Raw genomic sequence first — 26441 nt, 5'->3', positions numbered from 1 at the left:
TTCAGGGCACTGGCTTGGCTGTTGTGTGCCTCACTGTGTTTGCAGCGGTGTGGTGCGTGTTTGCCTGTGTGTGTTTGTGGCTGGGTGTACTTGCAGCTGTGTGTCTGGCTGTATCTGCTTGTGGCTGTGTGTCCACTGTATGTGTGCTTGTGGGTGTGTGTTTGGCTGTGTGTGCTTGCAGCTGTGTGTGTCTGTGTGTGTGTTTACGGCTGTGTCTGGCTGTGCATACGCTTGCAGCTGTGTATCTGACTGTGTGTGTGCTTGCGGCTGCGTGTGCTTGTGGCTGTGTCTCCAGCTGTGTGTGTGCTTGCGCCTGTGTGTCCAGCTGTGGGGCTTGGGCTGTGGTTGGGATGTCTCTAGCTGTGTGGGGCAGAGAGCCAGGTAGTGCGAGGCTGGCTGTGGTTCTGGAGGTGGGCTCTTGTCTGGCATGGGGCAGCATGCAGGACTCTCTGTGGTGGGGCCCGCCCGGGGTGTTGTGGCTGCTGTTGCTGTGGGGGGTAGGAGGGGGCCTGCAGAGAGCCTTGTGCACATCCAGGTGAGTGGCCACATCTCAAAACTACAGAGCTATCAAATCACACTCTTCCTGCTGGGCGGGGCCCAGACCGGAGCCGGTCCCCCTTCCCCCGCCCCCGCGAGAGGACAAGACTCTGCTCCATTTCCCCTCCCCAGCCAGCCCACCCCCATCTCTCTCGCAGTGCGCAGCAGGCGCGCACTTTAGCCACAGTCCCTTGGCAGATGCCTGACCCATGGGCTCATCTCTGAGATAGTAACATGAGCACATTTGGCCTCATGCGTTGGGCACAGAATCCTGCTGGGTGGTACCTGGGCCTGGGGGTCTTAAAGGGACCCCCCACTTTATCCGCCTGCCCACACTGCCCCCTCAGAGCCGGAGGGAGCAGAGGCATCCTGCCTCCCGGCTCTCCCCCACTTTAGGCACTACACCCGCTTTTGAGTAGTCAAGCTAGCCAGGGCACTGCTGCTGCGAGCTTCCCCACCGCAGTGCCCAGCTGATACCCTCTAGCTGCGAGCTTCCCCACCATAGTACCCAGCCAGACAGGGCCATGGTGCTGTGAACTTCCCCGTGGCAGTGCCCCAGTGCTGCTAGCTTCCCTCTGGGAGCGTCCAGCCCTCCAGGACGCCAATAGTGCAATCTCCGAAGCAAGACTCCTTTGTTCTGTTCCCAAGCCCCTCCCGCGAGGCTGGGTCTGTCTCCAAATCACCCACGCGCCTCTGTGCCCGGTGGGCAGCTCCCTGCCCTGACACAGCCCGGCCTGGCTCTGGGGCACAGCTACATGAAAGGGAGCAGGGAGGCTGGGAAGGAAATGGGCCCATGTGCCCGGGCAGGTCGCCAGGTACCCACCCCACCCCACAGTCCCACCCCCTACCCCATGCAGCTGGCCTGCCAGGGCTTGGAGGAGAGGGAGGGGAGCTAGGTCCCACTGGGGTGGGGGGCCCAGGCTGAGTTGTGTCTGGCAGCCGGTCTCCCAGAGGGGCAGTCATGTGGAGGGGTGTCTGTCCGTCCATCGCACAGGAAGAGGGGGGCTGAGCCTGGGGTGTCTGTCCATCCTCCACTGGAGGGGCTGAGCTTGCTGCTTGTCTGTACTCATAGCCACCCAGGTCCCCAGAGCAGGAGGGACCCCATCCCAAGATACTGCTCCCCCTCCCCTCCCGGACCCAGGCTGCTAACTTGCTCCAGACTTGGCCCGCCCCATCCACCCTTCTCTGTCCATCCGTCTGTGCTGGGCCTGCCTGGCCCTGCAGGCCTGGCAGGCAGCCCGGCCCTCCCCTTGGCCCAGAGCCCAGCCATCCTCCTTGCCCAGGCTTCTAGCGCCTTCCACGCCCGTGGGATATAAAGCCCCGGTGCAGGGCGGGCACAGACGGACACCCCGACCCGGCTGCCATGGACGTCACCATCCAGCACCCCTGGCTGCGCCGGCCCCTGGGCCCCAGCCCCTTCCTCGCCAACCGCCTCTTCGACCAGCGCTTCGGCGAGGGGCTGCTGGAGAGCGAGCTGGCTGCCCTCTGCCCCGCTGGGCTCGGCCCCCTCTACAGCCGGCTGCCCAGCGCGGCCCTGCCCGACACCGGCCTCTCCGAGGTGGGTCAGGGGCGGGGCAGGCACCTCTCGTGCCCCGATCCCAGCTCCCCTTGCTGCCCCGATCCCAGCACCCCAATCCCAGCGCCCCTCGCTGCCCCGATCCCAGCGCCCCAATCCCAGCGCCCCTCGCTGCCCCGATCCCAGCGCCCCAATCCCAGCGCCCCTCGCTGCCCCGATCCCAGCGCCCCTCGCTGCCCCGATCCCAGCACCCCGATCCCAGCGCCCCTCGCTGCCCCGATCCCAGCACCCCGATCCCAGCGCCCCTCGCTGCCCCGATCCCAGCGCCCCGATCCCAGCGCCCCTCGCTGCCCCGATCCCAGCGCCCCGATCCCAGCACCTCTCGCTGCCCCAATCCCAGCACCCCTCGCTGCCCCGATCCCAGCACCTCTCGCTGCCCCGATCCCAGCACCTCTCGCTGCCCCAATCCCAGCGCCCCAATCCCAGCACCCCTCGCTGCCCCGATCCCAGCGCCCCTCGCTGCCCCAATCCCAGCGCCCCAATCCCAGCACCCCTCGCTGCCCCGATCCCAGCACCCCCATCCCAGCGCCCCTCGCTGCCCCGATCCCAGCACCTCTCGCTGCCCCAATCCCAGCACCCCAATCCCAGCGCCCCTCGCTGCCCCGATCCCAGCGCCCCTCGCTGCCCCGATCCCAGCGCCCCAATCCCAGCACCCCTCGCTGCCCCGATCCCAGCACCCCCATCCCAGCGCCCCTCGCTGCCCCAATCCCAGCGCCCCGATCCCAGCACATCTCGCTGCCCTGATCCCAGCACCTCTCGCTGCCCTGATCCCAGCACCTCTCGCTGCCCCGATCCCAGCGCCCCGATCCCAGCGCCCTTCGCTGCCCTGATCCCAGCGCCCGATCCCAGCACCCCTCACTGCCCCAATCCCAGCGCGCTGATCTCTGTGCTCCCATTGGCCCTCAATCATTGGGCCCTCCAACTAGATACATCTCTGCACCCCTACTGCCTCTATCCCTGCACCCCAATCCCCCCCACTGCCTCCAGGCCCGGCACTCCTAATCCCTGCACCCCCCACTGCCTCCAATCCCTGTACCCTTAAACCCTGCATCCGTAATCCCTGCACCCCCACTCCCTGTACCCCAATCCCTGCCCCCTTACTGCCTTCAATCCCTGCACCCCTAAACCCTGCACCCCCTCATTACCTCCAATCCCTGTACCCCCACTGCACCAATCTTGCCCCACATTCCTGGCTCACCCTCCCTGCATGCCAAAATCCCTCCCATTCACTGCTCCCAAACTCCCAGCATTATCTTTGCTGTACCCCAAATCCTTGTACCCCCTCACTGACTCCCAATCATTGCACTCCTCACTGTGCCCCCAAATCCTGCACCTTTCACTGCCCACTGAGCTCCTGCACCCCCACATCACTACATCCCCTCACTGCACCGGTCCCTGCCCCTTGCTGCACCCCAAATCCTTACCCCATCCCTGCAACACCTGCCCTGCCCCCCCACCACCCCCAAGCTCTCTACATCTCCTCACTGCTGGCTCCCCCAGGTAGGTGCATGCTCCCCTTCCTCCTACACAGCCCCACCCAGGCCAGGAATGTCCCCCACTCTCTGTGCACCCCTAACTCCATGCACAGCTCCCCACCCTGTACTCCCAATTCTGGTCATGGCCCCTTGCTGCCCCCTATAACCCACAGCCCTTCTGTCCCTCCCCGCACCCCCTTCACAGACTAGCCTCTGCTCTCCGAACTCCCAAATCTAGGTGTTTCCTGTGCTGCTTGTATCCCCAGATCCATGCGTCAGCTTCCCTACACCCCCACATCAACGCATGGCCACATTCTCTCTGCTCCCCAAACCCTGTCTGCCAGCCCCGTACCTCAAATACCCCAGGGGCTGCCAGCTCCCCCGCGTTGGGCAGGGTGCTGCTGTACACAGGCAGACTGGAGTGTGGGTGCCCACACCCCTTGGGGCCCCGTGAGGGGGGGAGCAGGGGAACGCAGAACCTGCCCTATTAAGGTAACATTCCTGTGCTGTGCAGAGCCTGCTGCCAGCTGGTCAGGCTGCCTGCCAGGGGCAGGACAGCCAGGTCCTGAGCCCCCCACCCTGCACCCCACTATTCCACCCTCCCTCCCTCAGGCTGAGCCCCTCACGGGCAGGGGCAGCCCCATGTGCGACAGACAGGACCCCAGTGCTGCGAGCTTCCCTCCACATTGCCCAGCCCTGGCTCCCAGTGCGGCGAGCTTCCCTTGGCAGTGCCCAGCCCATCCCCCCAGTGCGGCGAGCTTCCCTTGGCAGTGCCCAGCCCATCCCCCCCCCAGCGCTGCAAGCTTCCCCTGGCAGTGCCCAGCCCATCCCCCTCCCAGCGCTGCGAGCTTCCCCTGACAGTGCCCATCCTCATCCTCCAAGCGCTGCGAGCTTCCCCTGGCAGTGCCCATCCTCATCCTCCAAGCGCTGCGAGCTTCCCCTGGCAGTGCCCATCCTCATCCTCCCAGCGCTGCGAGCTTCCCCTGGCAGTGCCCATCCTCATCCTCCCAGCGCTGCGAGCTTCCCCTGGCAGTGCCCATCCTCATCCTCCCAGCGCTGCGAGCTTCCCCTGACAGTGCCCATCCTCATCCTCCCAGCGCTGCGAGCTTCCCCCTGGCAGTGCCCATCCTCATCCTCCAAGCGCTGCGAGCTTCCCCCTGGCAGTGCCCAACCCCATCCTCCCAGCGCTGCGAGCTTCCCCTGGCAGTGCCCATCCTCATCCTCCCAGCGCTGCAAGCTTCCCCCTGGCAGTGCCCATCCTCATCCTCCCAGCGCTGCGAGCTTCCCCCTGGCAGTGCCCATCCTCATCCTCCCAGCGCTGCAAGCTTCCCCTGGCAGTGCCCATCCTCATCCTCCCAGCGCTGCGAGCTTCCCCTGGCAGTGCCCATCCCCATCCTCCCAGCGCTGCGTGCTTCCCCTGGCAGTGCCCATCCTCATCCTCCCAGCGCTGCGAGCTTCCCCTGGCAGTGCTCAACCCCATCCCCCCAGCGCTGTGAGCTTCCCCCAGCACTGCCCAACCCCACCCAAGCATTGTGAGCTTCCCTAACACTCAGGTCTCCCCCCAGGTGTCGCTGGACAAGGACCGGTTCTCGGTGCTGCTGGACGTGAAGCATTTCTCCCCCGAGGAGCTGAGCGTGAAGGTGGTGGGCGACTACGTGGAGGTGCACGCCAAGCACGAGGAGCGCCCGGTATGGTCCCCATCCCAGGGCGCCCCCAGCCCTTTTCCCTCCCCACCCCTCTGACGCCCCCTCTCTTGCCCCCAGGACGAGCACGGCTACATCTCCCGTGAATTCCACCGGCGCTACGGGCTGCCCCGGGGCGTGGACCCTGCCACCATCACCTCGGCCCTCTCGCCCGACGGCATCCTCTCCATCACGGCGCCCACCAAGCCAGAGGGCAAGGCCCAGGAGCGCACTGTGCCCATCGCCCGGCAGCAGACCCCTGCCGTGACTGGGAAATAGGGGCCAAGGATCCGCTCCGCTCCCCCCCCCAGAGCCTGAGGCCCAACTCCCCTGACTCGGGACACCCCCTCGGGACTACACAATTGCAGGGGCTCCCCTCCAGGCTAGGGGCGCGGAGAGCCGAGTGCGTCCCAGGGCACAGGGAGCCGGGGTTTGCTCCTTACCCCAGCAGCTGCTTGGCGGGGTCCTGGATTTCCTACGGGGGGTACTGGTTCTGCACGGAGCCAGCGCTCTGCTAATAAACACCACTCACCTGCTGGACCACAGCTCCCTGTGCTGTTTCTAGGGGCGCTGCCAGGGGGGGCTTCACCCAGGGGTGCTAGAGGGACGGTGGATTCAGCAATGGGGGCTGTGGGAGGCACCTGTGCCCGGCTGGGAAGGTGGGGATGAAGCTGATTGGGGTTGGGTGGCAGTGGGGGCAGATGGCACGTAGCAGCCAGGATGTAGTGGGGAGCACATGGTGCCCAGGGGGTAGGGAATGCAGAGCTCTGCACCCATTAACATCAGAACTAGAGGGTCACAAAACAAAATGGATTGATAACAGGTTTAAAACAAGCAAAAGGAAGCATTTTGTCAAACACCACAGTCAACTTGTGGAACTCCTTGCTGGAGGAGGCAGTGAAGGCCAAGACTTTCACAGGGCTCAAAAAAGAGCTAGCAAAGTTCACGGAGGATAGGTTCAGAAATGGTTGGTAGCCGGGGAGGGCATCCTCTGTTTGTCAGAGGCTGGGAATGGGTGACAGAGGATGGATCACTTGGTGATCCCCTGTTCTGTTCACTCCTTCTGGAGCATCTGGCCTTGGCCGCTGTCAGTTGACAGGACTTTGGTCTGACCCAGTGTGGCCATTCTTATGGCGGGGGCAATACCCAGGGCCCACAGCTGTGTGTGGCAGGTGGGGGGCAGTGCCCAGGGCTGTGCATGGCAGGGGGGCATGCCTAGCCTCCAGGCCTAGCCCCTGGAGAGCACAGCGCGCCTGTTACTTGGTTCTGACACACAGCCGGGGCGGTGGAACGGCACACATGCCCATGGTCAGAGGGGCGGGGGATACAATACGGTTCCCTGCTCAGTCTCACCTTGGGGTGGGGGAAGAGACAAGGCCCCAGGGTCTCCCACCCGGCACCCCGGAGACCTGTCCCATGGCGATGGGCTGCCAGATGGGGAGGGCCCTGCCATGAGGGGGAACCCAAGGCAAATGCCCTGCTCCAACCCATCTGCACCAGTGTGGGCCAGTCCTTCCCTACCCCAGCCAATGGGAGCCCAGCAGCACATCACTAGGATGTGCCTAGTGATTAACCCCTTGTGGAACAGCCCATGGTGAGTTTACCAGGGTTTGCTCCACCTGAGCCTCTATACCCCTCAAGGGCCCCATCCCCCCCCCCCCTGCATTGACCCAGCCATGAATTCTCTTCCCCTGCCCTGCTGCAGGGTAGCACCTCCCCCCCCCCCCCACATACACACACACACATGAGCCTGGCATCAGGGACTCTGTTTATTGGCTGTTGGAAGGGGGGCGGAGACAGGCTGGGATGGGAGACTTGGCACCCTTTCATGCACTGGCTGCTGCCTCCGCCAGGGGGCGCCCCGGCTGCTGCACAGTCCAGCCAGCAGGGGCAGTGTGGGGACATAAGGTGCTACCCACCCCACCAGCCAGGGTACCAGGCTGCTTCCCACTGGGAGTAGCCCCACAGAGGCCGGACTCAGCACAGCCCCACCCCCAGGGGCGGGGCTTGAGCAAGGGGCAGGGCTCATCACTGCCGCTCGTACATCTCCTTGAGGATCTTCATGCTCTCGGCGTAGCGCAGCTGGTTCCGGTGCGATGCCTCCTTCCACCTGTGGGGGCAGCAGAGCACAGATGGGGGTGGGGCAAGAACCTCTCTCCCTCCCCTCCCTGCTTTGCAACGCCCGCCCCCGCCCTCCCCCGGGGGCACACCCACCGCTGGCGGGTCTTCTTCCAGCGCTCCATGTTCCTATAGATGAGCGACGACATCGAGGGCAGGGGGCCGGCAGGCTGCAGAGGGAGAGAGAGAGCATCCGGGGATGGACCCCAGGGGCACAGTCAGCCAAGGAGCATAGTGCTGGGCAGCTGGGGAGGGCAGTGGTGGAGCTGGGGGGCAGCAGTCCCAGCAGTGCAACCAGAGCAGAGAATGGGGGCAGGCTGGGGCAGAGGGAGGAGGCCAGAGCTCAGCTGGCACAAAGCCCTGGGCGGGGCAGGGCTGAACAGTGGACCCAGCTGCCTGGGGCCCCTTCCTCACCGTGTCTAGGCGTGGTCCCCCCTCCTCAGGAGGCAGCGGGGAGGGTATCCTGGTACTCACCACCTCCCCGCCCGCACTCTCTGGGCCGGCACACGGAGGAGGCAGCTTGTACACGTCCTGGCTCTTCCCGTTCAGCCCCTCGGCCCCCTGGGAGCACAGAGCAGTCAGGGCAAGGGAACCCCACACCTCCCCTCGGCCCCCTGGGAGCACAGAGCAGTCAGGGCAAGGGAACCCCACACCGCCCCTCGGCCCCCTGGGAGCACAGAGCAGTCAGGGCAAGGGAACCCCACACCTCCCCTCGGCCCCCTGGGAGCACAGAGCAGTCAGGGCAAGGGAACCCCACACCTCCCCTCGGCCCCCTGGGAGCACAGAGCAGTCAGGGCAAGGGAACCCCACACCGCCCCTCGGCCCCCCGGGAGCACAGAGCAGTCAGGGAAGGGGAACCCCACACCGCTCCTCGGCCCCCTGGGAACACAGAGCAGTCAGGGAAGGGGAACCCCACACCGCTCCTCGGCCCCCTGGGAACACAGAGCAGTCAGGGCAAGGGAACCCCACACCGCCCCTCGGCCCCCTGGGAGCACAGAGCAGTCAGGGAAAGGGAACCCCACACCGCTCCTCGGCCCCCTGGGAACACAGAGCAGTCAGGGCAAGGGAACCCCACACCGCCCCTCGGCCCCCTGGGAGCACAGAGCAGTCAGGGAAAGGGAACCCCACACCGCTCCTCGGCCCCCTGGGAACACAGAGCAGTCAGGGCAAGGGAACCCCACACAGCCCTCCCCCACCTCCTCATCCTCAGGCAAGGCAGGCAGTGGGGGGCTGGGTGAGCGCTCCCTCTCGCGCACGGCGGGGCTGTTCCTCATCCAGGCCCGGCAGATGGGGTACAGCGGGGTGCTCTCTGCAAACTGCGCCAGGTCCACGCTCCGGTCAAACAGCTTGATGATGTAGGTGTCTGGGAGTGAGGGCAGCAAATTCGTCAGATAGGAACTAGGAAGCCCCCCCTTGGAGGGAAATGCCCCATGTCCCATTCCCTGCCCCCCAGCTGGCCAGCCCGGCCCTGGGGTCAGCTAGAGTCAGCACCCCCAGGGGGGAAGGCTCATGTTCCACACCCACTTACTCTGTCTCTGCTGGCTGCCCTCGGTCAAGCTATCATCGGTCTCCTTCCTCTTCTTGCGCCGGTGATGGGAGAACCGGGCTGAGGGCCTGTGTGGGAAAGAGAGATCAGTGGGGACAGCCACACCCTGATGCCTCTGGGGACTGAGGCCAGGCCATAAAAGGGACTCCCCACCATAGGGCCGAACTGGGGCCCAGACACATGGAGCCTTGGGCATAGAAGAGGAGCCAGCCCCTCCCCACAGTTATCCATATCCCAGTGCTGTGTGCCCAAGGGGCTCCTAGTATGGAAGGGCTCACTCAATGCTCAGGTGCAGCCAACTCTGGGGTGGGGCAGCGCAGAACAGCTGCATGTAACACCACAGGGAATGGCTCACCCAGGGCTGAGATGCAGCCAGTTCTGGGGTGGGGCAGCGCAGAACAGCTCCCTGTAACACTGCAGGGAGTGGCTCGCCTGGGGCTGAGAAGGCAGCTGGGGAACAGTCACACAGAAATTCTCCAGCAATAGTCACTAAGCCCTTTTATGACAAATAACTGTGGCTTCAGAATGCGCCTGAAAGCACCGGGGCGTCATCACCCCACTTCAGGCAGAACTGAAGTGCTGATTGCAAACGGCCAATGAGAGAGAGAGAACCCAGGAGTTGACTCCCCCACCCCGCCCAACCCACCAGACCTCACTGCCCCCCCGGGCTGGGAGAGAACCGAGGCATCCTGATGCATGCACCCCCCAGTTCTAACCACTAGAGCCCAGAGCCCCAACTGCTAATCCATCTCCTGTGGGGGTGGGGCCCAGGCCCAGCAGCCCCATGGTGCCCAGGCAGGTGCTGTGCCCACCTCTTCCCAGCAGCGGAGGGGGAGGAGTCCCTGCAAAGACAAGAGAGGAGGTGGTGAAGCCCGAGGTGCAAGCCCCTCCCTGCCCGCCCACACCCTGCCCCGAGGAGAGGGGGAAGGGGCTCTGAGGAGAAGGACCGGCAGGTGGAGGGGTCAGTGGGGTGGAATCTGCCCAGATGGCCAAGGAAGAGGGAAGAACCAAAGGCCAGGAGCTGAACCCAGCAGGGCTCTGTGGGAAGGGGACGATCCTGTCACCCCCCAGCTCAGCGCTGGAATGCTACGGGCCCCCAGTGAAAGGCTCCCCCACCCAGCCGGGCTCCTTACTTGCTGAGCGGGTCGCTGGGCGTCTTCCCCACATCCTCATCCATCTGCTCCCTGCAAGCAGGTCAGTGCACATCAGAGACGGCCCAATCCCATCTCCCAAGGCATGTGGGCCCCAAGCCAGCAGGCCCGCCCGATGCCCCGAGGAGGGCAAGTCCTGAGCCTGCCAGCCTGCTCTCTGCCCTAGGGAGGGGGGAGCCAGGCCCCCAGCCAGCCTGCTCTCTGCCCTAGGAAGGGGGGAACCAGGTCCCCAGCCAGCCTGCTCTCTGCCCTAGGGAGGGGGGAACCAGGCCCCCAGCCAGCCTGCTCTCTGCCCTAGGGAGGGGGGAGCCAGGCCCCCAGCCAGCATGCTCTCTGCCCTAGGGAGGGGGGAACCAGGTCCCCAGCCAGCCTGCTCTCTGCCCTAGGGAGGGGGGAACCAGGCCCCCAGCCAGCCTGCTCTCTGCCCTAGGGAGGGGGGAGCCAGGCCCCCAGCCAGCCTGCTCTCTGCCCTAGGGAGGGGGGAACCAGGTCCCCAGCCAGCCTGCTCTCTGCCCTAGGGAGGGGGGAGCCAGGCCCCCAGCCAGCATGCTCTCTGCCCTAGGGAGGGGGGAACCAGGTCCCCAGCCAGCCTGCTCTCTGCCCTAGGGAGGGGGGAACCAGGCCCCCAGCCAGCCTGCTCTCTGCCCTAGAGAGGGGGGAACCAGGCCCCCAGCCAGCCAGCCCTCTGTCCAGGGGGGACACAGCACCCCCAGAGGTAAAAGCCCCCCAGTGCCATTTTCCACATCCAAGCCAGCCAGTTCCCCACCAATAGGGTGCCCCCGAAAGGGAAAGGAAACACGTCCTGTTCCCTGTCCCCTAAGCCAATCTGCTGGACCTCTGCCCTTGGGGCAGATCAGAACTGGTGCCCCACAGAGGGACAGGCCTGGGCCCTGCACCCCAGTTTAGAGGGCTATTGGCTGATGATAGGGTGTAGCTGATGCCAGGTAAGTCACGTGAGGGGTCATGGGAAAGGTTTCAGCGCGCACTGCGCAGGAAGCTCCTCCTGTTCCCTCGGCAGGTGTGTTCCCCTGGGCAACGCCCACTAGGCAAGGCACTGGCAGTTCAGGCAGCGGGTGGGGAAGGGCCTGTTGAGGGCAATGGGCCATGAGGAGAAGCAGTGGGGCAGAGGGGCAAACCATGGCCCACCGGCTGCATCCAGCCCTTGTGCTTCTGCTGGGAGCACGGTCTCAGGCTTGCCCTGCTCCTGGGAACCGTGGCACGCCCCCTTCTGGCCAGCTCTAATGCATAGAGGAGCCAGAGGCCTCCATACGCTGCCTCCCATGCACTTCCCATTGGCTGGGAACCACAGCCAATGGGAGCTGCAGGGGTGGTACCTGTGGCTGAGGGGAGCGCACAGCACTTGGCCACGCCTGCATGTAGGAGCTGGCTGGAAGGAGGGCGTGCCACTGCTACCGGGAGCTGCTTGAGGAGGTAAGCGCAGCCCAGAGCCTGCATATCCCTGAGTGTTCCCACCCATGCCCCAGCCGAACCCCTTAGCCCCCCACAAAGCAATTCCCTGCCCCAGCCTGGAGCCCCTGCCCACATTGCTGACTCCACCCCACAGCCCACACCCTCAACCAGAGCCCTCACTCCTCCCCACCCCTAACCTTGTGAGTATTCGTGTCCATCCTTACAATTCCCATAAACTGATGTGGGCCTAGGGCTACATCCTCCTCCCCCCCCCCCCCACCCCGCCCTGCCTCACATTATCAGTCAGCCAGCCCATCCATGGGACAGTTTGGGGCAGCCAACTGTCCTCCGGTTTGGACAGTCCCCCATATTGATGGGAGCCCACAGGGCTCAGCTTCCTGGGAGAGGACCTGGGGGTCTGCTGCAGGGCGGCGGCAGCACGGCAGGGGCCACTGCACTTAATGCGGTGGCAGGAGTGGTGGGAAGTGGAGCGACGCAGCAGCTGGGGCAGAGCGAGGGGTGAAGCAGAGCGACCCGGCTGGGAGCAGGCTGCTGCGTGCGGCACTCGCTTCCCACGGCCCAGCCCTGTCAGAACCGCCAGCACCTGAGCTGGGAGGAGCCAGCCCCATGCAGGCTGTGGAACTGCACTGGGTGCCCCAGCCTGTGCGAACGCTGATGGACAAGCAGGCTGGAGGCCCTCGGAGCTTGTCACAGTAGCCCAGTGTGAGAGGGAGCCCAGGCTCGTGGGCCAGAGGGCTTGGTGGTACTCCCACTTCCAGCTGGCACAGGCCTCATTCTCTCTCCCCAGCTCTGTTCTAGGCCCAACTCTCACCCCCCACCCCCCCCCCACGTTTCCACCCACCGGTCCACATCGCTTTTCTCCAGCAGACACTGCAGCACGGCATCCAGGCGGCTCCGGGCGCTGGTTGTCTCCAGATCTGCAACAGGAAGCGTAACTTAGGCACACAGAGCCTTGGGTGATGGGGAGGGAAGAGAAGTCTGTGCCTCCCCACTCAGCCAGCCCCATCCAAAGGGCTTCCCACAGCACTGGCTCGCCCGGGGCTGGAATGCAGCCACCTCTGGGGTGGGGCAGCTGGGGAAGAGCTAAACACGCAAGCTACAAACAGCCAGAGCAATGGGGTCAGCATCTGGGCTCCTGGGGTCCTTCCAGGATTAGAACAGAACCCAGGGCTCCCAGCACACACACCCTGCTGTAACTGCGAGACTCCACCCCACTTCCATCCCAGAGTCCAGACAGTACCAAGGGAGTCCAAGCACTGTTTGGGAAGGAAGTGAAGAAACCTGTCACATGGGAGGGTGCACACCGGACGGGTGAAGTGTTGTGTCTGCCGTTACCCTGTAACTCCACACGTCTCAACACCTAGCTACTGCCGCTGGCTGCCTGTTTCGCCCGTCAGCACCAAGCCTGTGCTCTGTGGCCAGGTATTAGGCAGCCTTCATCCACGGCTCTGGATCCAGCAGCCCTGGTTATCAATGAGTCCACGCTCTGTCCAGCCCCAATTGCCCCCCTCGTGTTCGGAGATGTCCAGCCTTGCCCGGAGGCAAGCAGAGGGAGGTTTGGGGCTCCGCAGAGCCAAGAGCCCACAGCGTGTTACTTTAACGGAAGCTGCCTGACAGCAGAGTTCAAACACAGCCTGGGGTGGCTCATGGGTCACACAAGCCCCGTTCATGCAGCTCCACAGGGCTCTGCACTGAGCACAGCTGCCAGGCACCATGAAAAGGGAGCGAAAATGCTGGCAAGCGACTGAACCTTAACAAGCCAGATGTGGGGAAAGTAGAAACCTTCCTGGGTCCCTGCCAAGCTGGCTGAGCTCCAGGGGCCAGATCCATCCCTTAAAGGGGGCAAGATTCTTTGTCATCTTAGGGGACAGCCAGATCACTTGGAGTCTCCTGCCCCTCAGTGTGACATAGTGGGGGGGCTGTCCACTCTGGTGGCCTCGGGCCCGCTCTGGTTTGGCAGTCACTGGTTGCCGTGTTACCCCGACTGCCCTATGCTGCTCTGCAGGGACTGTGTGTGTGTCTGTGTGCACTGCCCAGGGGGCGGGGGCGGGGGAGTGGTCCCGAGGACAGGCACCTAGGCCATGGTCTAACAACTTCACACCAGGCCAGGGGAAGGAGCCGCGCTGTATCTGAGAACCCTCCCTATTCTACTGGCTGGCGGAGTCACATCTTGCTGCTGATGGAGGCGCAGAGTCGGGGGGGGGGGGGAAGCTCCCCGACAGGCCATCACACTCAGAAATGTTAGCAACAACAGCCTATTTCCAGCTGTGAAATGGGACCCTGGGGCCGGTTGAGAAAGAAGCAGCCTGCTCCTCCCCTCCCCTCCCCTCCTCCAGTTATCTGCTAATATGTAAATCAGACAGCCCTGCCTCCTCCCCCTGTAATCAAAGGAACTTTGCCTGTCGTTTCCCCCCCCCCCCCCCATGGCAGGGTGTCGCTCACATCTCAACCCCCCCCCCGCGCTGCTCGCTTCCCCCTTTGCCATCACAGTGGTTGTTTACACAACACCGGTTTGCAGGGTACTGCAGGAGGGGACAAAGGCAGCCTTCTGACAGCAGGGGATCTCCTGCCCAGCTGACAGCCACTTGCCAGTTATCATTACAGTCCACGTCCATAACTTGCACCAGTTGCTGGCAGCCTTGTCCCACAGTGATATTAATACCCAGTGAGTCAGGAGCTTTCTGCTGGCACCTCCCAAGGCATGTTTTGTACTAAGGGGGTGAGTCCAGGCCTGCTTCGAGCCACCCCTTCCTTACAGCGCTGCAGAAGGGTTACCCCAGCTCAGAGGCTCTGTTCCCTGGACCAGGGTCTTGGTTCTCTCTCTATGCACAAGTTCCATACACTTGGAGCATCAGGCTCCACTGAGATGCTTTGGGACTGAAGCCATCCTGCTGCTGCAGAGAGACGGATAAACCTGAGATTTGCTGCACTGCCCATGCCCCGGCAGCGCATTCTCCTCCTTTGACAACAGTTCTGCACAGTGGGTGTCAGATTCTGGCTTCAGAAAGCAACAGGGCAACCGGGGGGCGGGGGTGAAGGGGGCGGGTTCTGCCCTACTGCCATCAATGCAGCCCTACCCCCACAGTGAGGCATCAAGGTGCCAATGCACAGCTCCAACATTTTGGCTAAGCCAGGACAGGGTTCTCAGCCAAGATTTTTGTCCTGTAAAGCCCTCAACACACCTGTGTGCACGTGGCTGTGTCTGGATTTTCACACACACCTGCGAAGGTAGCTAGCATCACAGAACCACCTGCCCAGAGACGCCGGGTTGGGGTTTTCCTGTCCCAAACACACCCTGCAAAGGCTGACGGGACGCTGCACCTCAATGATAAGCAATTTAAACCACATGCACCCTGCTGATATCACATTATCAGAGGGGATCAACAGAGGCTGGCCACTAACAGCCTGGGGAGAGGGCTGTATTGACGCTGTGAACGGGAAGTGCCGACAATGGGCGATCATGCATTGCCAAGTATGATCATCTTCCATGGGAGTTGTGGACCCTCAGGTGGCTGATAAGGCCAATCCTTGAACTACAAGTTCTGTTACACTGAGGACAGATGTTTCCAGGTACAGCAGAAGGCTGCTGCCCATGACTAGAAGCCAGTCTCCCCCTCCTCCTGCGCCTCTTCTCCTCCTCAGCTTGTTGGCTTTCTGCACTTTGAGCTTGCCTGCCAATGCATAGGACTGGTCTCCGTTTTGAACAGTCCTGGGTGAATGTCTCCCAAGCATCGATATCAACGTCACCCTTCTTTAAAGTTATCCTTTAGCAAGTCCTTACAGCGCTTCTGTTGTCCTCCCAGGTTACGGGATTCTTTCTGCTGAGAAAACTGGGCCTGTTCTGGGAGGCAATGGTCTGGCTTCTGAACAACACAAAGTTGCTGACAGATGATGATCATTGTCTCAATAATGGTGGTCTTTGTCTCTTCCAGAGCACTGATGCTAGTGTGTCTGTCTTTCCATTTGAACGTGGAGACAGCGTTGGTGATACTTCAAGGATTTTCAAGTGATGTTTGTAAGTTGTCCAGGTTTCAGACCCATACAAAATTGTTGGGAGAATGACGCCTTGATAGACAGTAAGCTTGGTGTCTGTTTGAATGTCATGATCTTCAAAACCCTTGTGCCATAAACGAGCAAAGGCACAGCTCAGACGATATTGGATTTCTACATCAATATCTGCTGTGGATGAAAGATAACTTCTAAAGGTAGAAAAAATGATTGACATTCTCCAGTGCCCCTCCATTGATTTTAACAGACGGGGCGCATGGTACCTTATTTGGAGAGGGCTGATGGAGCACTTTAGTTTTCTTGACCTTGAGGGTGAGACCAAGACACATATAGGCATCAGAAAAAACATTCAAGATGCCTAAAGGTCTCTCAGAGTGAGCAAAAACTTCATTGTCATCAGCAGACTGAAGTTCCACGACAGATGCGATGGGAATCTTACTCTTAGCTTTCAGCCTGCTAAGCCTAAACAGCTTTTCATCCATTCCGTAGATGATTCCAACGCCAGCTGGGAGCTTCCCAGAAATTAGGTCGAAAAGGACAGCAATAAAGACCACAAACATGGTTGAGGCGATGATACAGCCCTGTTTGAAAGGTTCACTCTGGGAGACCGTGCTGCTAGAACAGTCACTTCCATGTTGTCATGAAGCAACTTTAGGACACTGACATATTTATCAGGACATCCAAACATACAGTCCAAAGGGCACCACGATTCACTGAGTCAGAGGCTTTAGTTAGATCAATAAAAGCCATGTACAATGGTCGGTTTTGCTCCCGACACTTCTGTTGCAGCTGCCGTGCAATGAAGCTTCTATCTGCAGTTCTGCGACATGGTCGGAAAGCACTCTGGTAAAATTTCTTCTGATAGGGGCAGAAGACGGATTGCAAGGACCAATGCCAAAACTTTGCCTGCAACAGCAAGGAGGGAGATACCACGACAGTTTCCACAGTCTGTTTTATCCCCTTTTTAAAAGAGGGTAATAATCAAGGCATCTCTCATTTTACTGAGTATCTCCTCCTTTATTGAGATTTTAAGGCTAAGCAGCCACATTAACTCTGGTCCACCATCTTTAAAGATTTCAGCGGGGATCCCATTTTGACCTCCTGCCTTGTTGTTCTTCATCTGCTTGATGACACTGTATACCTCATACAAATCGGGAGGGTCTCCAAGCTCATCCCTAGAAGGTCATTGGGGGATTTGCTCAAGAACTTCATCAAGAAGATCTTCAAAATGTTATTTCCAGCAAAAACCAATGGCTTCATTGTCCTTCAAAAGTGAGGTTCCATCCTTTTGAGTGAAGGGGGTTCAAGCCACAACAAGGTGGCCATTAACAGCCTTCATAGCACTAAAGAAACCACTTGTATTATGGGTATCCACAAAACGTTGGAGTTCTTGCACTCTCAGTCCCCCAGTTGTTCTTGAGTTCTCTGGTTTTATGTTGGACTTCTGCCTTGCATGGTGATTTATATCTTTGTCTTGCAATTTATATCATTTTGCCAAGCACAAAGTGCCAGGTGCAGTTAGTCAGGCGGGGTCAAGTTTTCCTGCTGAGGTGTCTTCACGGGTCTCTCGCTCCGTCGATAATGATAACCAGAAGGCTGCTTGTGGCTGTGCTCGGTGGTGTGCGCCGTATCGACTTGTGCACTCAGTATCCACAGCAGATCCCAAGAGAGCCTCCAAAAACCACAAATCAGATAAGGATCCAAGGTGCCAGGCCAGGTTTATTGCTGTCATAACTGTCATTGGCTACTGAACCACTATGCATACGTATCCCATAACAATGAAATGACTCAATGAGTGGGAAATTTCCATTGCCACCTAGGTCATCCAAAGACTGCCCCCCCAAGACACCATTTTATATACAGATACAAACAACTTACATGTCAGGTTGCCTCCCTCTGACACTTCTTAGATACCACTCATCACCTCGTGGTTTGATTAGATCATCTCCCATCGTGCTGTCATTTTAGACCCTGTCCTGAACCTGGCTCTGTATCTGTGTGGAGTGGGTACCAAGGTCTGTCTTAGCGAGCTGGTGGTACCATATATTTTCAACTTATGACCAGTACCAATTATTGTTCTACACCTGGGCCTATTACCAATTAGTGTTTTGCACCCTCAGCCCTGTTCGTGCCAAGTTCTGTGAGCTGGGGCCTGCTGCCTGCTCACAGCTTAGCTTTGCTTTGTGTTACCCATGGTTTGTCCACTGTTCGCTAGGCCTCAGGCTTCAAACCAGGCCTGTGCTACATGGGCTTTTGTTTCAGGGCTTCATCTTACTACACCATTCTCATCTCATTGATGAGCTACTCGATTTCAACATTGTTCTCATCAAACCAGTCTTGATGCTGTCTGGTGTGGAAGCTGCCAATGGTTTCCTCACAGGTAGATAATTGCTGCTTTCAGCTGGCTTCAATGTTCCTCAATCTCTTCTGGAAACTCTGATAGAAACTTTTCTTCTAAGACAGCATGGAAGTGGTCACGCTTAATGGGGTCCTTCAGCTCTTGAACTGTCAGCTTGCCCGATCTGCTTCTTTTGCAGCCTCCCTTTGGGAGCCATCTTAATGTTCATTGTGGATCGAATGAGGCAATGACCAGTCCAGCAGTAATCAGCACTTGGCACTGCTCGTGAGAAGTACATCACTCCAATCTCGAGCATGAACTAGGCACAGTCGAGAAGGTGCCAATGCTTTGAACATTGGGGTCTCCAAGCTGTTTTGAACATGTCCGTCTGTCGAAAAAGGGTGTTCGTGATGCTAAGTTCATGTTCAGCGCACTTGGTCAGGAGCAGGATTCCATTTGAGTTGCTTTTGCCAACTCCTTCTTTCCCAATTGTTCCTTTCCACAGGTCTGAGTCTTGTCCAACATGTGCATTGAAATCCCCAGAAGAATGATCTGATCTTCTTTAGGGATCTCTGATAAAATGGTTTCCAGCTGAGAGTAGAAACGTTCCTTTACATCCTCATTGGCATCCATTGTTGGTGCCTAGACACTCACAATAGTTTCCTGTTGGAGCCTCAATCGGAGCGTCATAAGCCGCTCATTGATGCCAACTGGCAGCTTAGAGAGGCACCTAACGAGCAAAGCCTATTCCATGCAATCGAGGTTCAGCTAAAGATCTTCCCTTCCAGAAGTAGCTGTATCCTCCTTTCTCCCCCTCACCTGACCTTCAGCAGCTCTTCTAGTTTTGGACAAGACAGAAATAAAGACAAGACAGCAATTGAATCAGTTAAACCAATTCAATTCATGAGCAATGACAGCTGAGCTGTCCATCAGGGTATGTACGTTCCAGGTTCCAAAGCTGAAAAGTTTCTTACATTTTCATCTGCTGGGGTGGTGATCCTGCTGGATGCAACTATCCAGTCAGGAGGAAAAGAGGCAAGACTATTTTTAGGGCACTTTTTCTAGCTTCCTCCTCACACGGGGTGAACAGAGTGGGTAAAGACTGCTCAGTCATTGGTGCAACAGCCAAGATGGTTGACCTGCCTCGAGCAAGACAACTGAATCGCACCTCCACTGCCTGTGTGTCGGTCTGTGACTAGGAACCTCCAGATCTCACTGTCCTGTTCCCATTGCTACTCGCCAATTGTCACCAGACTTCTGACTTGTGCAGGTGTTGTTTTCCCAAAAACTGGAAGATGCCTGTGCGGGACTCCTTTTAAAGTGGGGAAACTGGTGCACAACAGTCATCACAGTGTCCTTGACAGACAGAGGGCTTGAAACCAGTGGCATGGGCACCATGACGACTGGAGATCCTCTATCTGCTGCAGCCTTCATCCGCCTTCACAGCCACTGTAACATTACACAAGTTTCAATTCCATTGTGAGGTATCCTCCCTCTGCTCTGCCGTTGAGGACTTCTTGGATCCCACTTTGGAACCTCACTCTTGGCCGCTCTACCATAGGTGACCCTGAGGGAGCCCGTGACTCCAGGCAGCATTGCTGTTGGGGGTTATTGGAACACACAAGCCTCTCCACCACTACAAGGTGATGATTCATGGAGCCATACAGCCTGGGTAAAACCAGGGGGAGAAAGACCTCCCTGCCTTCCAAGACATGAAGCAAGGTATGACCAGAACCGAGGGCAGGCCCAATTACATAGATACCAGCCCAGGATGGGAAGCCCACGGGAACGGATGAACAGTCTAAGGTCCTCCTGATATTTGGAACAAGGTCTGATGATACAAGACAAGGACAGAGGCTATCACTGGCACCCATTACTAGGCACAAGATATCAGAGCTCTTGCAAGCTGAGAACGAGGGGTCCTTGCACCATGGGCCATCCCTGGAACTGAATACAGATGAGAAACATGCTCAGGTAAAAATCTTGCACCAAAAACAAGAAGGGAAGCTGGTATGTTGCCCTTTTGTGATAGCCCTGCTTGAGGCTGGGAGGAGCAAGCGGGCAGAGAGACCATCTAGACAGATACACGTGCTAGAACACTGGCTGTATCTAGATTGATACACGTGCTCACTTGTATTTTGCCTGTTCTCTTTTCTGACTTGATTGTTTTTCCTTGGCACTGCTTACTGTGCCCTTTTGTTCATAAATGGGCCTTACTCTTGCAAGGCAACTTAGCACTGTTTTAAACAGCAGGTGCAGCCACCCCTGTGAAGTTAAACTGGGGGTATCTTTTAAGAAGCAGAGGAACAGCATTTTTTGAACTGGCCAGGAAAGGGCTGGATGTTGTTACCCACTAGCCCTGTGATTCTTGGGAAACAAGAACATGGTCACCTGTCAGCCTTGTGCTCTTGGGGAGCCAGGGAGTGACAGTCATGGAAAACCATTCCCCTCCCTCAGGCCTCTGCTAGAATCAAAGACAAAGCAATGAAAAGGCCGGGGAAGACACACCTAAACTGCTTCAGACCAGGGTGATAAAATTAAGGAAACACCCCAGCCTCATTTGCATTAAAGATGGAACAGAGGGACATCTCATTAGCATACAGAATGGAAAGCAGCTCTTCCAAGGCAGGAACCGCAGTGAACTATGGGACACCGAAAGCAGAGAAGCACTGCCTGATGGGAAATCCCTGCTCCAGATGCTAATGAACCTAGGCCTGCTCACACCCAAATTAGTCATTATCAGACCAATTCTAGTAATGATCCTATTGACACCTAAAATACTGAAACTGCCTAGTTGCATTGTGAGTTCGTTCAAGGAACATCACCCATAACCAGGGGTGATCAGTCTCTATTGTCTCTCCTCTTTCTCTTTGAACTATCCCTATAAAAACTCCTATCCTTGCCCCAAGAAAACTGTTCTGATACCTGGACTTAAACTGCATCAGTTCCATTGAGACTTCTTCATCTCCTGTCTGATCGTGCTGGGGGCTCTGTCCTGCTTTTCTCCTGCCCTCTGGACCCCCGGCTACCATCATCATCTGGGAACCCCGATCAGTGCAAGCTCCGTGGAGTGGTGAGGTGTCTCTCTCTCTCTCTCTCTCTCTCTCTCTCAACTATCTCTCAACTATCTCTCTAAGCATAGCCTCCTGACCCTGCCCTGTGTAAACTGTTATATGGTTACCTAACATTTGTAATCAGTTTCAATTTAGATTTAATATTGTAACTTTTTGATATCTATTCACTACTCAGAAATAAATCACTTTCACTGTTAAGATGGTTGCTTCTCTCTCTTTCTTTCTCTTTTGCTCACTCTTCCTTAAGGGGTGTTGTTTTGGCTTCCCCATTCGCTCTGCAACAACGCTTCTTGTACCCAAGCAAAAGATCCCTGTAGTGCCCAAAATCCTGTGGGGTTTGCTCATCGTGTGGTTTACCAGTGAATGACTGTGGTGTGAAAGTGGGGATAGGGGGTCCTGAACCTGGGGGCTTATGAGGATGGCAGCTTAAAGTACTGTTTAATCCAGCCCACGGAGTCCAAAGGCACAGGAGGGTGCAGTGTGGCATTGCTGTGAAACCCAGCCAGCTGAGTCCAGGGACATATGAAGGGGTCAGCTTGTGAGTGCTGAGTACCCAGTCCTCTCAGACGTGCTCTGTTAGTGGGTGTGAGTGTCTGTGTGTGTTGCTAAGGTGGGAAGAACCCCATCCTGAGGAACCTAGTTCCTGCAGGAGAGCTCCAGTGGGAGGGGGAATTGGCAGCAGGGAGAATTCAGCTTCATATGAGAGCCCAAGTAAGCACCAAGAGCACACTGATAGAACTGTCAACTTTCCCCCAGTCCCATAAGGGTAACCCTGATAAATGAGCATACCCCAAAGTATTGGGCAAATCTGGTAACAATGTGGCAGAGAAGTCTCCGGGGGAAATAGGGATGGGGAATGCATTGGGGTCAGCTTGCTGGTGGGGCTGCAGACAGGCTGCTGAGCCAGGGCTGCCTAGCACACACTCGCGGTGTGACCTGTAGGCTAGCTATGGACATCCCAGGCTGCATGGGGAGCAAAGATACCCGGGTTACAGGGTAAGTGGGGACAGACCGTGACTGGACCAGCACCCAACCCCCAACACCACCCACATGATCACCCTGCCCTACAAGGCACAGGCTCTGTGGCTGTCTTAGAATGAATCAGCCACTGGGCATAGTGTAGCTGTGGGGTGGGATTGTCTTTCAGGGCGTGGCTGGGGGGGAAGCTGGAATCTCAGCATAGATGGCTGGGGGGTGCCCGCCCTGCCATCTGGTATCACCAGTGTTCTCCAGGCAGACCCACAGGGGTATAGAACCCACCCTGCTTCTCGGTTTCCACCTTCGTAGGCAGCATGGTGACAGGAGCCAGGAACCCTGTGGAGAAAGGTCGGGCATCAGAGAGCGAGCTACAGAGACACAGGCATGGAGAGCAGGGTGGGCGGCTGATGGGTTATAGCTGGGGGAAACTGGGAGTCAGGACTCCTGGGTACTATCTTGGCTCAGGGGGCAAGGAGGGGGCAATAAAACCCTGGTCTCCTGATCTAACCTCCCTCTAAGCTCCACAACCTCCTGTTAAGCCCCACCAGGGGGCTCAGGGCTGCAGTGGAGAGAGATGCCTCTCCCCAGCCCCGAAGCTGCCACAGTCGGGGGAGAGGTGACCCTCCCGCAGCCCCAGCCCAGAGCTGCTGCAGCCAGGGCAGTTCTGTGCTGGGCTGGCAGGGAAGCAGTAAGTAGCAGGTCCCGGGGGGAGGCTCTACACCAGCTGCGCATTCCCACTGGCTGGTTCTTGTGGTGCACAGGGGTGAGAGCAGTGCACATGGTGCACAGTGGAGCCTCATGCCCCTCCCATCCCCTGGAGCTGGACATGCTGGCTGCTTCTGGGGCCCAGAGGGGTGCCCCAAGAGGCATGCACCAGGCCTGCCTTAGCACCACAGGCCAGGAACCACCCAGGTAAGCCCAAGCCCCAGCCCCCCACCTGACCCCTCCCAACCCAGACTACCACCTGGACCCCAAATCTCTCATTCCTGGCCCCACCCCCAGACCGGAGCCTGTACCCTCTCCTGCACTCCAAGCCCAGGCCTCAGCCCCTCCCCAAATTCCTCATTCCCAAGCCCACTCCAGAGCCCACATCCTCGCTGGAGACTTCACCCCCTCCTGTACCCCAACTACCTGCCCCAGCCCAAAGCCCCCAATTACACCTCCTCAGCCTTATCACTGCCACACACTGTCCCTGTGTAGAATGACTTGTGTGACTGAGTGGGGAAGTGCAAAGAGGTTGCACGCACAGAGGAGGCACTCAGCGTCCCTGGGTGTTACTGGTTTAACAAGGGGAGAAGAGGGAGTTTGTTGTTACAGGGGACAGTACAGGAGACCCCAGTGACTGGCAGGCCCAGCTCGGAGGGCAGAGCCAGGTCTGGCCAGTGGGAGGATAATGGGTTGCAGAAACAAGACCTGGGTGACCTGCTCAGCTTGTTCCAGCGGGGTGGGGAGTGGGGAGCTGGGGGGAGAGAGAATAAAGAATGGAGAAGAGAGCAGAGGGGCCCAGGCAACCCTATTTTTCTGGACTGAAGACAAAGGCTGCGGAGGGGACTCAGCTGGAAGAAGGGAGCTTCTGAACTGGAAAGGGAGAGTTTAGGCAGAGCCCACTCAGCTGCAGGGGAGACTCAGACATGCTGGGCTGAGAGGGGCCAGGCCTACAGGCCTGAGGGTCCCTTTGTTGTGTTCAATAAACCCTCCTGTTTTACACTGAGAGTTGCTTTGGTCTGGAGAACAGGGCTGAACTATTCCCTTTGGGAGTGGAGGCCCTGGGGGCCTACAGCAGAGACAGGTCTGCTGAAGGCCTCTAGAATCACTGTCCCAGGAGACAGAGGGGCAGACCCCAGGGAGAGAGAGGACTTGCAGATAAAGGGCTGTCACACTGGAGTGGGTTCTGCCCAGGGACGGTATGGGCCAAGTGTGGGCGTGACCTGTGAGTGTGTGCCATAATTGTCTCCTCCATATGGTGCATATAACAAAAGTAATTCCACACACAGACATAAAACATTGGAGGGAACACTGGTCCTGACCCTTTCATGATGAATCCAGTTGCCAGATTTTTCAAAAACGACAAACTTCATTGGCCCTCAGAAGCCCCAGATAGGTCAGAGCCAGCCTGGTGTGCTCAACACCTGAGGAACAGCAGCAAGGATGGACTGACCGCCCAACCCGCCACTGGGCAAAGCTTTTCTTTGGCCTGTTTTTCTAGCCGCTGGGCAAAGCCACACAGAGAAACTGAAATGGGCCAAGTGCAGAGTAAGCCAAGTTCTCCAGCAGATGCACTGAAGTGGACAAAACCTCAGGGAAAGGTGCAAGCCCAAAGCCAAACAGAGTGGGAGGGAAGGGGGCTGGATCTTGCAGATGCTTTTCTGCCTCAGGACTGCTCAAACCCTGGACAATCGTCAGGATTTCAGGGCTTCTGGCTCCTTGCAGTTGGCACCACTACCTTTTTTCATTTGGGGCACATTTCCTTGGGGAACGTGAGCCAGCTACCAAAAGGAACAGCAGAGCCAGAACTGGCCAAGCTTGCAGTGGGGGACAGTGCTGCAATGACCCACCCCCTCCTGCCTCTCACATACCCCGCCCCCTCCCCGCAATGACCCACCCCCTCCTGCCCCTCACATACCCCGCCCCTCCCCGCAATGACCCACCCCCTCCTGCCCCTCACATACCCCGCCCCACCCCCCCGCAATGACCCACCCCCTCCTGCCCCTCACATACCCCGCCCCACCCCCCCGCAATGACCCACCCCCTCCTGCCCCTCACATACCCCGCCCCACCCCCCCGCAATGACCCACCCCCTCCTGCCCCTCACATACCCCGCCCCACCCCCCAGCAATGACCCACCCCCTCCTGCCCCTCACATACCCCGCTCCACCCCTCCGCAATGACCCACCCCCTCCTGCCCCTCACATACCCCGCTCCACCCCTCCGCAATGACCCACCCCCTCCTGCCCCTCACATGCCCCTCCCCACCCCCCCCCGCAATGACCACTCCCTCCTGCCCCTCACATACCCCGCCCCACCCCCCCCACAATGACCCACTCCCTCCTGCCCCTCACATACCCCGCCCCACCCCCCCTCAATGACCCACCCCCTCCTGCCCCTCACATACCCCCGCTCCACCCCTCCGCAATGACCCACCCCCTCCTGCCCCTCACATACCCCTCCCCACCCCCCCCGCAATGACCCACCCTCCTGCCCCTCACATACCCCGCCCCACCCCTCCGCAATGACCCACCCCCTCCTGCCCCTCACATACCCCGCCCCACCCCCCCCGCAATGACCCACCCCCTCCTGCCCCCACATACCCCTCCCCACCCCCCCTCAATGACCCACCCCCTCCTGCCCCTCACATACCCCGCCCCACACCCCCCGCAATGACCCACTCCCTCCTGCCCCTCACATACCCCGCCCCACCCCCCCGCAATGACCCACCCCCTCCTGCCCCTCACATACCCCTCCCCACCCCCCTCAATGACCCACCCCCTCCTGCCCCTCACATACCCCTCCCCACCCCCCCCCGCAATGACCCACTCCCTCCTGCCCCTCACATACCCCGCCCCACCCCCCCTCAATGACCCACCCCCTCCTGCCCCTCACATACCCGCTCCACCCCTCCGCAATGACCCACCCCCTCCTGCCCCTCACATACCCCTCCCCACCCCCCCCCGCAATGACCCACCCCCTCCTGCCCCTTACATACCCCTCCCCACCCCCCCCGCAATGACCCACCCCCTCCTGCCCCTCACATACCCCGCCCCACCCCCCCGCAATGACCCACCCCCTCCTGCCCCTCACATACCCCTCCCCACCCCCCCCGCAATGACCCACCCCCTCCTGCCCCTCACATACCCCTCCCCACCCCCCCGCAATGACCCACCCCCTCCTGCCCCTCACATACCCCGCCCCACCCCCCCGCAATGACCCACCCCCTCCTGCCCCCACATACCCCTCCCCACCCCCCCCAATGACCCACCCCCTCCTGCCCCTCACATACCCCGCCCCACACCCCCCGCAATGACCCACCCCCTCCTGCCCCTCACATACCCCGCCCCACACCCCCCGCAATGACCCACTCCCTCCTGCCCCTCACATACCCCTCCCACCCCCCCTCAATGACCCACCCCCTCCTGCCCCTCACATACCCCTCCCCACACCCCCGCAATGACCCACCCCCTCCTGCCCCTCACATACCCCTCCCCACCCCCCCGCAATGACCCACCCCCTCCCGCCCCTCACATACCCCGCCCCACCCCCCCGCAATGACCCACCCCCTCCCGCCCCTCACATACCCCTCCCCACCCCCCCGCAATGACCCACCCCCTCCTGCCCCTCACATACCCCTCCCCACCCCCCCCGCAATGACCCACCCCCTCCTGCCCCTCACATACCCCGCCCCACCCCCCCGCAATGACCCACCCCCTCCTGCCCCTCACATACCCCGCCCCACCCCCCCGCAATGACCCACCCCCTCCTGCCCCTCACATACCCCTCCCCACCCCCCCTCAATGACCCACCCCCTCCTGC

General features: G+C 59.5%; 2 protein-coding genes across 5 annotated transcripts in view; one reads left to right on the top strand and one right to left on the bottom strand.

The window, feature by feature from the left end:
* Nucleotides 1-1847: 1847 nt before the first annotated feature.
* On the top strand, nt 1848-5810 carry HSPB6 (heat shock protein family B (small) member 6). The gene is made up of 3 exons (XM_025182203.2): nt 1848-2095; nt 5154-5276; nt 5352-5810. Exons 1-3 carry the CDS (start codon nt 1901-1903, stop codon nt 5547-5549), a joined length of 516 nt encoding a protein of 171 aa, XP_025037988.2. The 5' UTR covers nt 1848-1900; the 3' UTR covers nt 5550-5810.
* A 1209-nt stretch (nt 5811-7019) lies between these two features.
* The window catches only part of LIN37 (lin-37 DREAM MuvB core complex component), a 21625-nt gene continuing 2203 nt past the window's right edge, over nt 7020-26441 (bottom strand). For 2 of the 4 annotated variants that reach the window (XM_075906979.1, XM_075906978.1), the window contains exons 2-10: nt 22197-22250; nt 12358-12433; nt 10068-10118; nt 9747-9776; nt 8917-9002; nt 8585-8751; nt 7803-7949; nt 7485-7558; nt 7020-7380 (exon numbers count right to left, since the gene is read on the bottom strand). In XM_075906979.1, the coding sequence (XP_075763094.1) occupies nt 7299-7380; nt 7485-7558; nt 7803-7949; nt 8585-8751; nt 8917-9002; nt 9747-9776; nt 10068-10118; nt 12358-12433; nt 22197-22230 (747 nt within the window). In that variant the 5' untranslated portion in view covers nt 22231-22250 and the 3' untranslated portion in view covers nt 7020-7298. Of the gene's footprint in view, nt 7381-7484; nt 7559-7802; nt 7950-8584; nt 8752-8916; nt 9003-9746; nt 9777-10067; nt 10119-12357; nt 12434-22196; nt 22251-24357; nt 24383-26441 lie in introns of those variants that run through there. The other 2 variants (XM_075906977.1, XM_075906980.1) reach the window with 2 other exon arrangements.

The sequence above is a fragment of the Pelodiscus sinensis genome, chromosome 24 (assembly GCF_049634645.1).
Source record: "Pelodiscus sinensis isolate JC-2024 chromosome 24, ASM4963464v1, whole genome shotgun sequence".
NCBI lineage: Eukaryota > Metazoa > Chordata > Testudines > Trionychidae > Pelodiscus > Pelodiscus sinensis.
Note: the sequence above shows the minus strand (reverse complement) of the source record. Positions and strands in the feature narration are given on the sequence as shown.

Excerpts from the sequence above, each read along its gene's own strand:
- HSPB6 (XM_025182203.2), top strand. The coding sequence starts at position 1,901 with ATGGACGTCACCATCCAGCACCCCTGGCTGCGCCGGCCCCTGGGCCCC. Across the intron at positions 2,096-5,153 it reads CCGACACCGGCCTCTCCGAG|GTGTCGCTGGACAAGGACCG; the intron begins GTGGGTCAGGGG and ends GTCTCCCCCCAG. Across the intron at positions 5,277-5,351 it reads CCAAGCACGAGGAGCGCCCG|GACGAGCACGGCTACATCTC; the intron begins GTATGGTCCCCA and ends TCTTGCCCCCAG.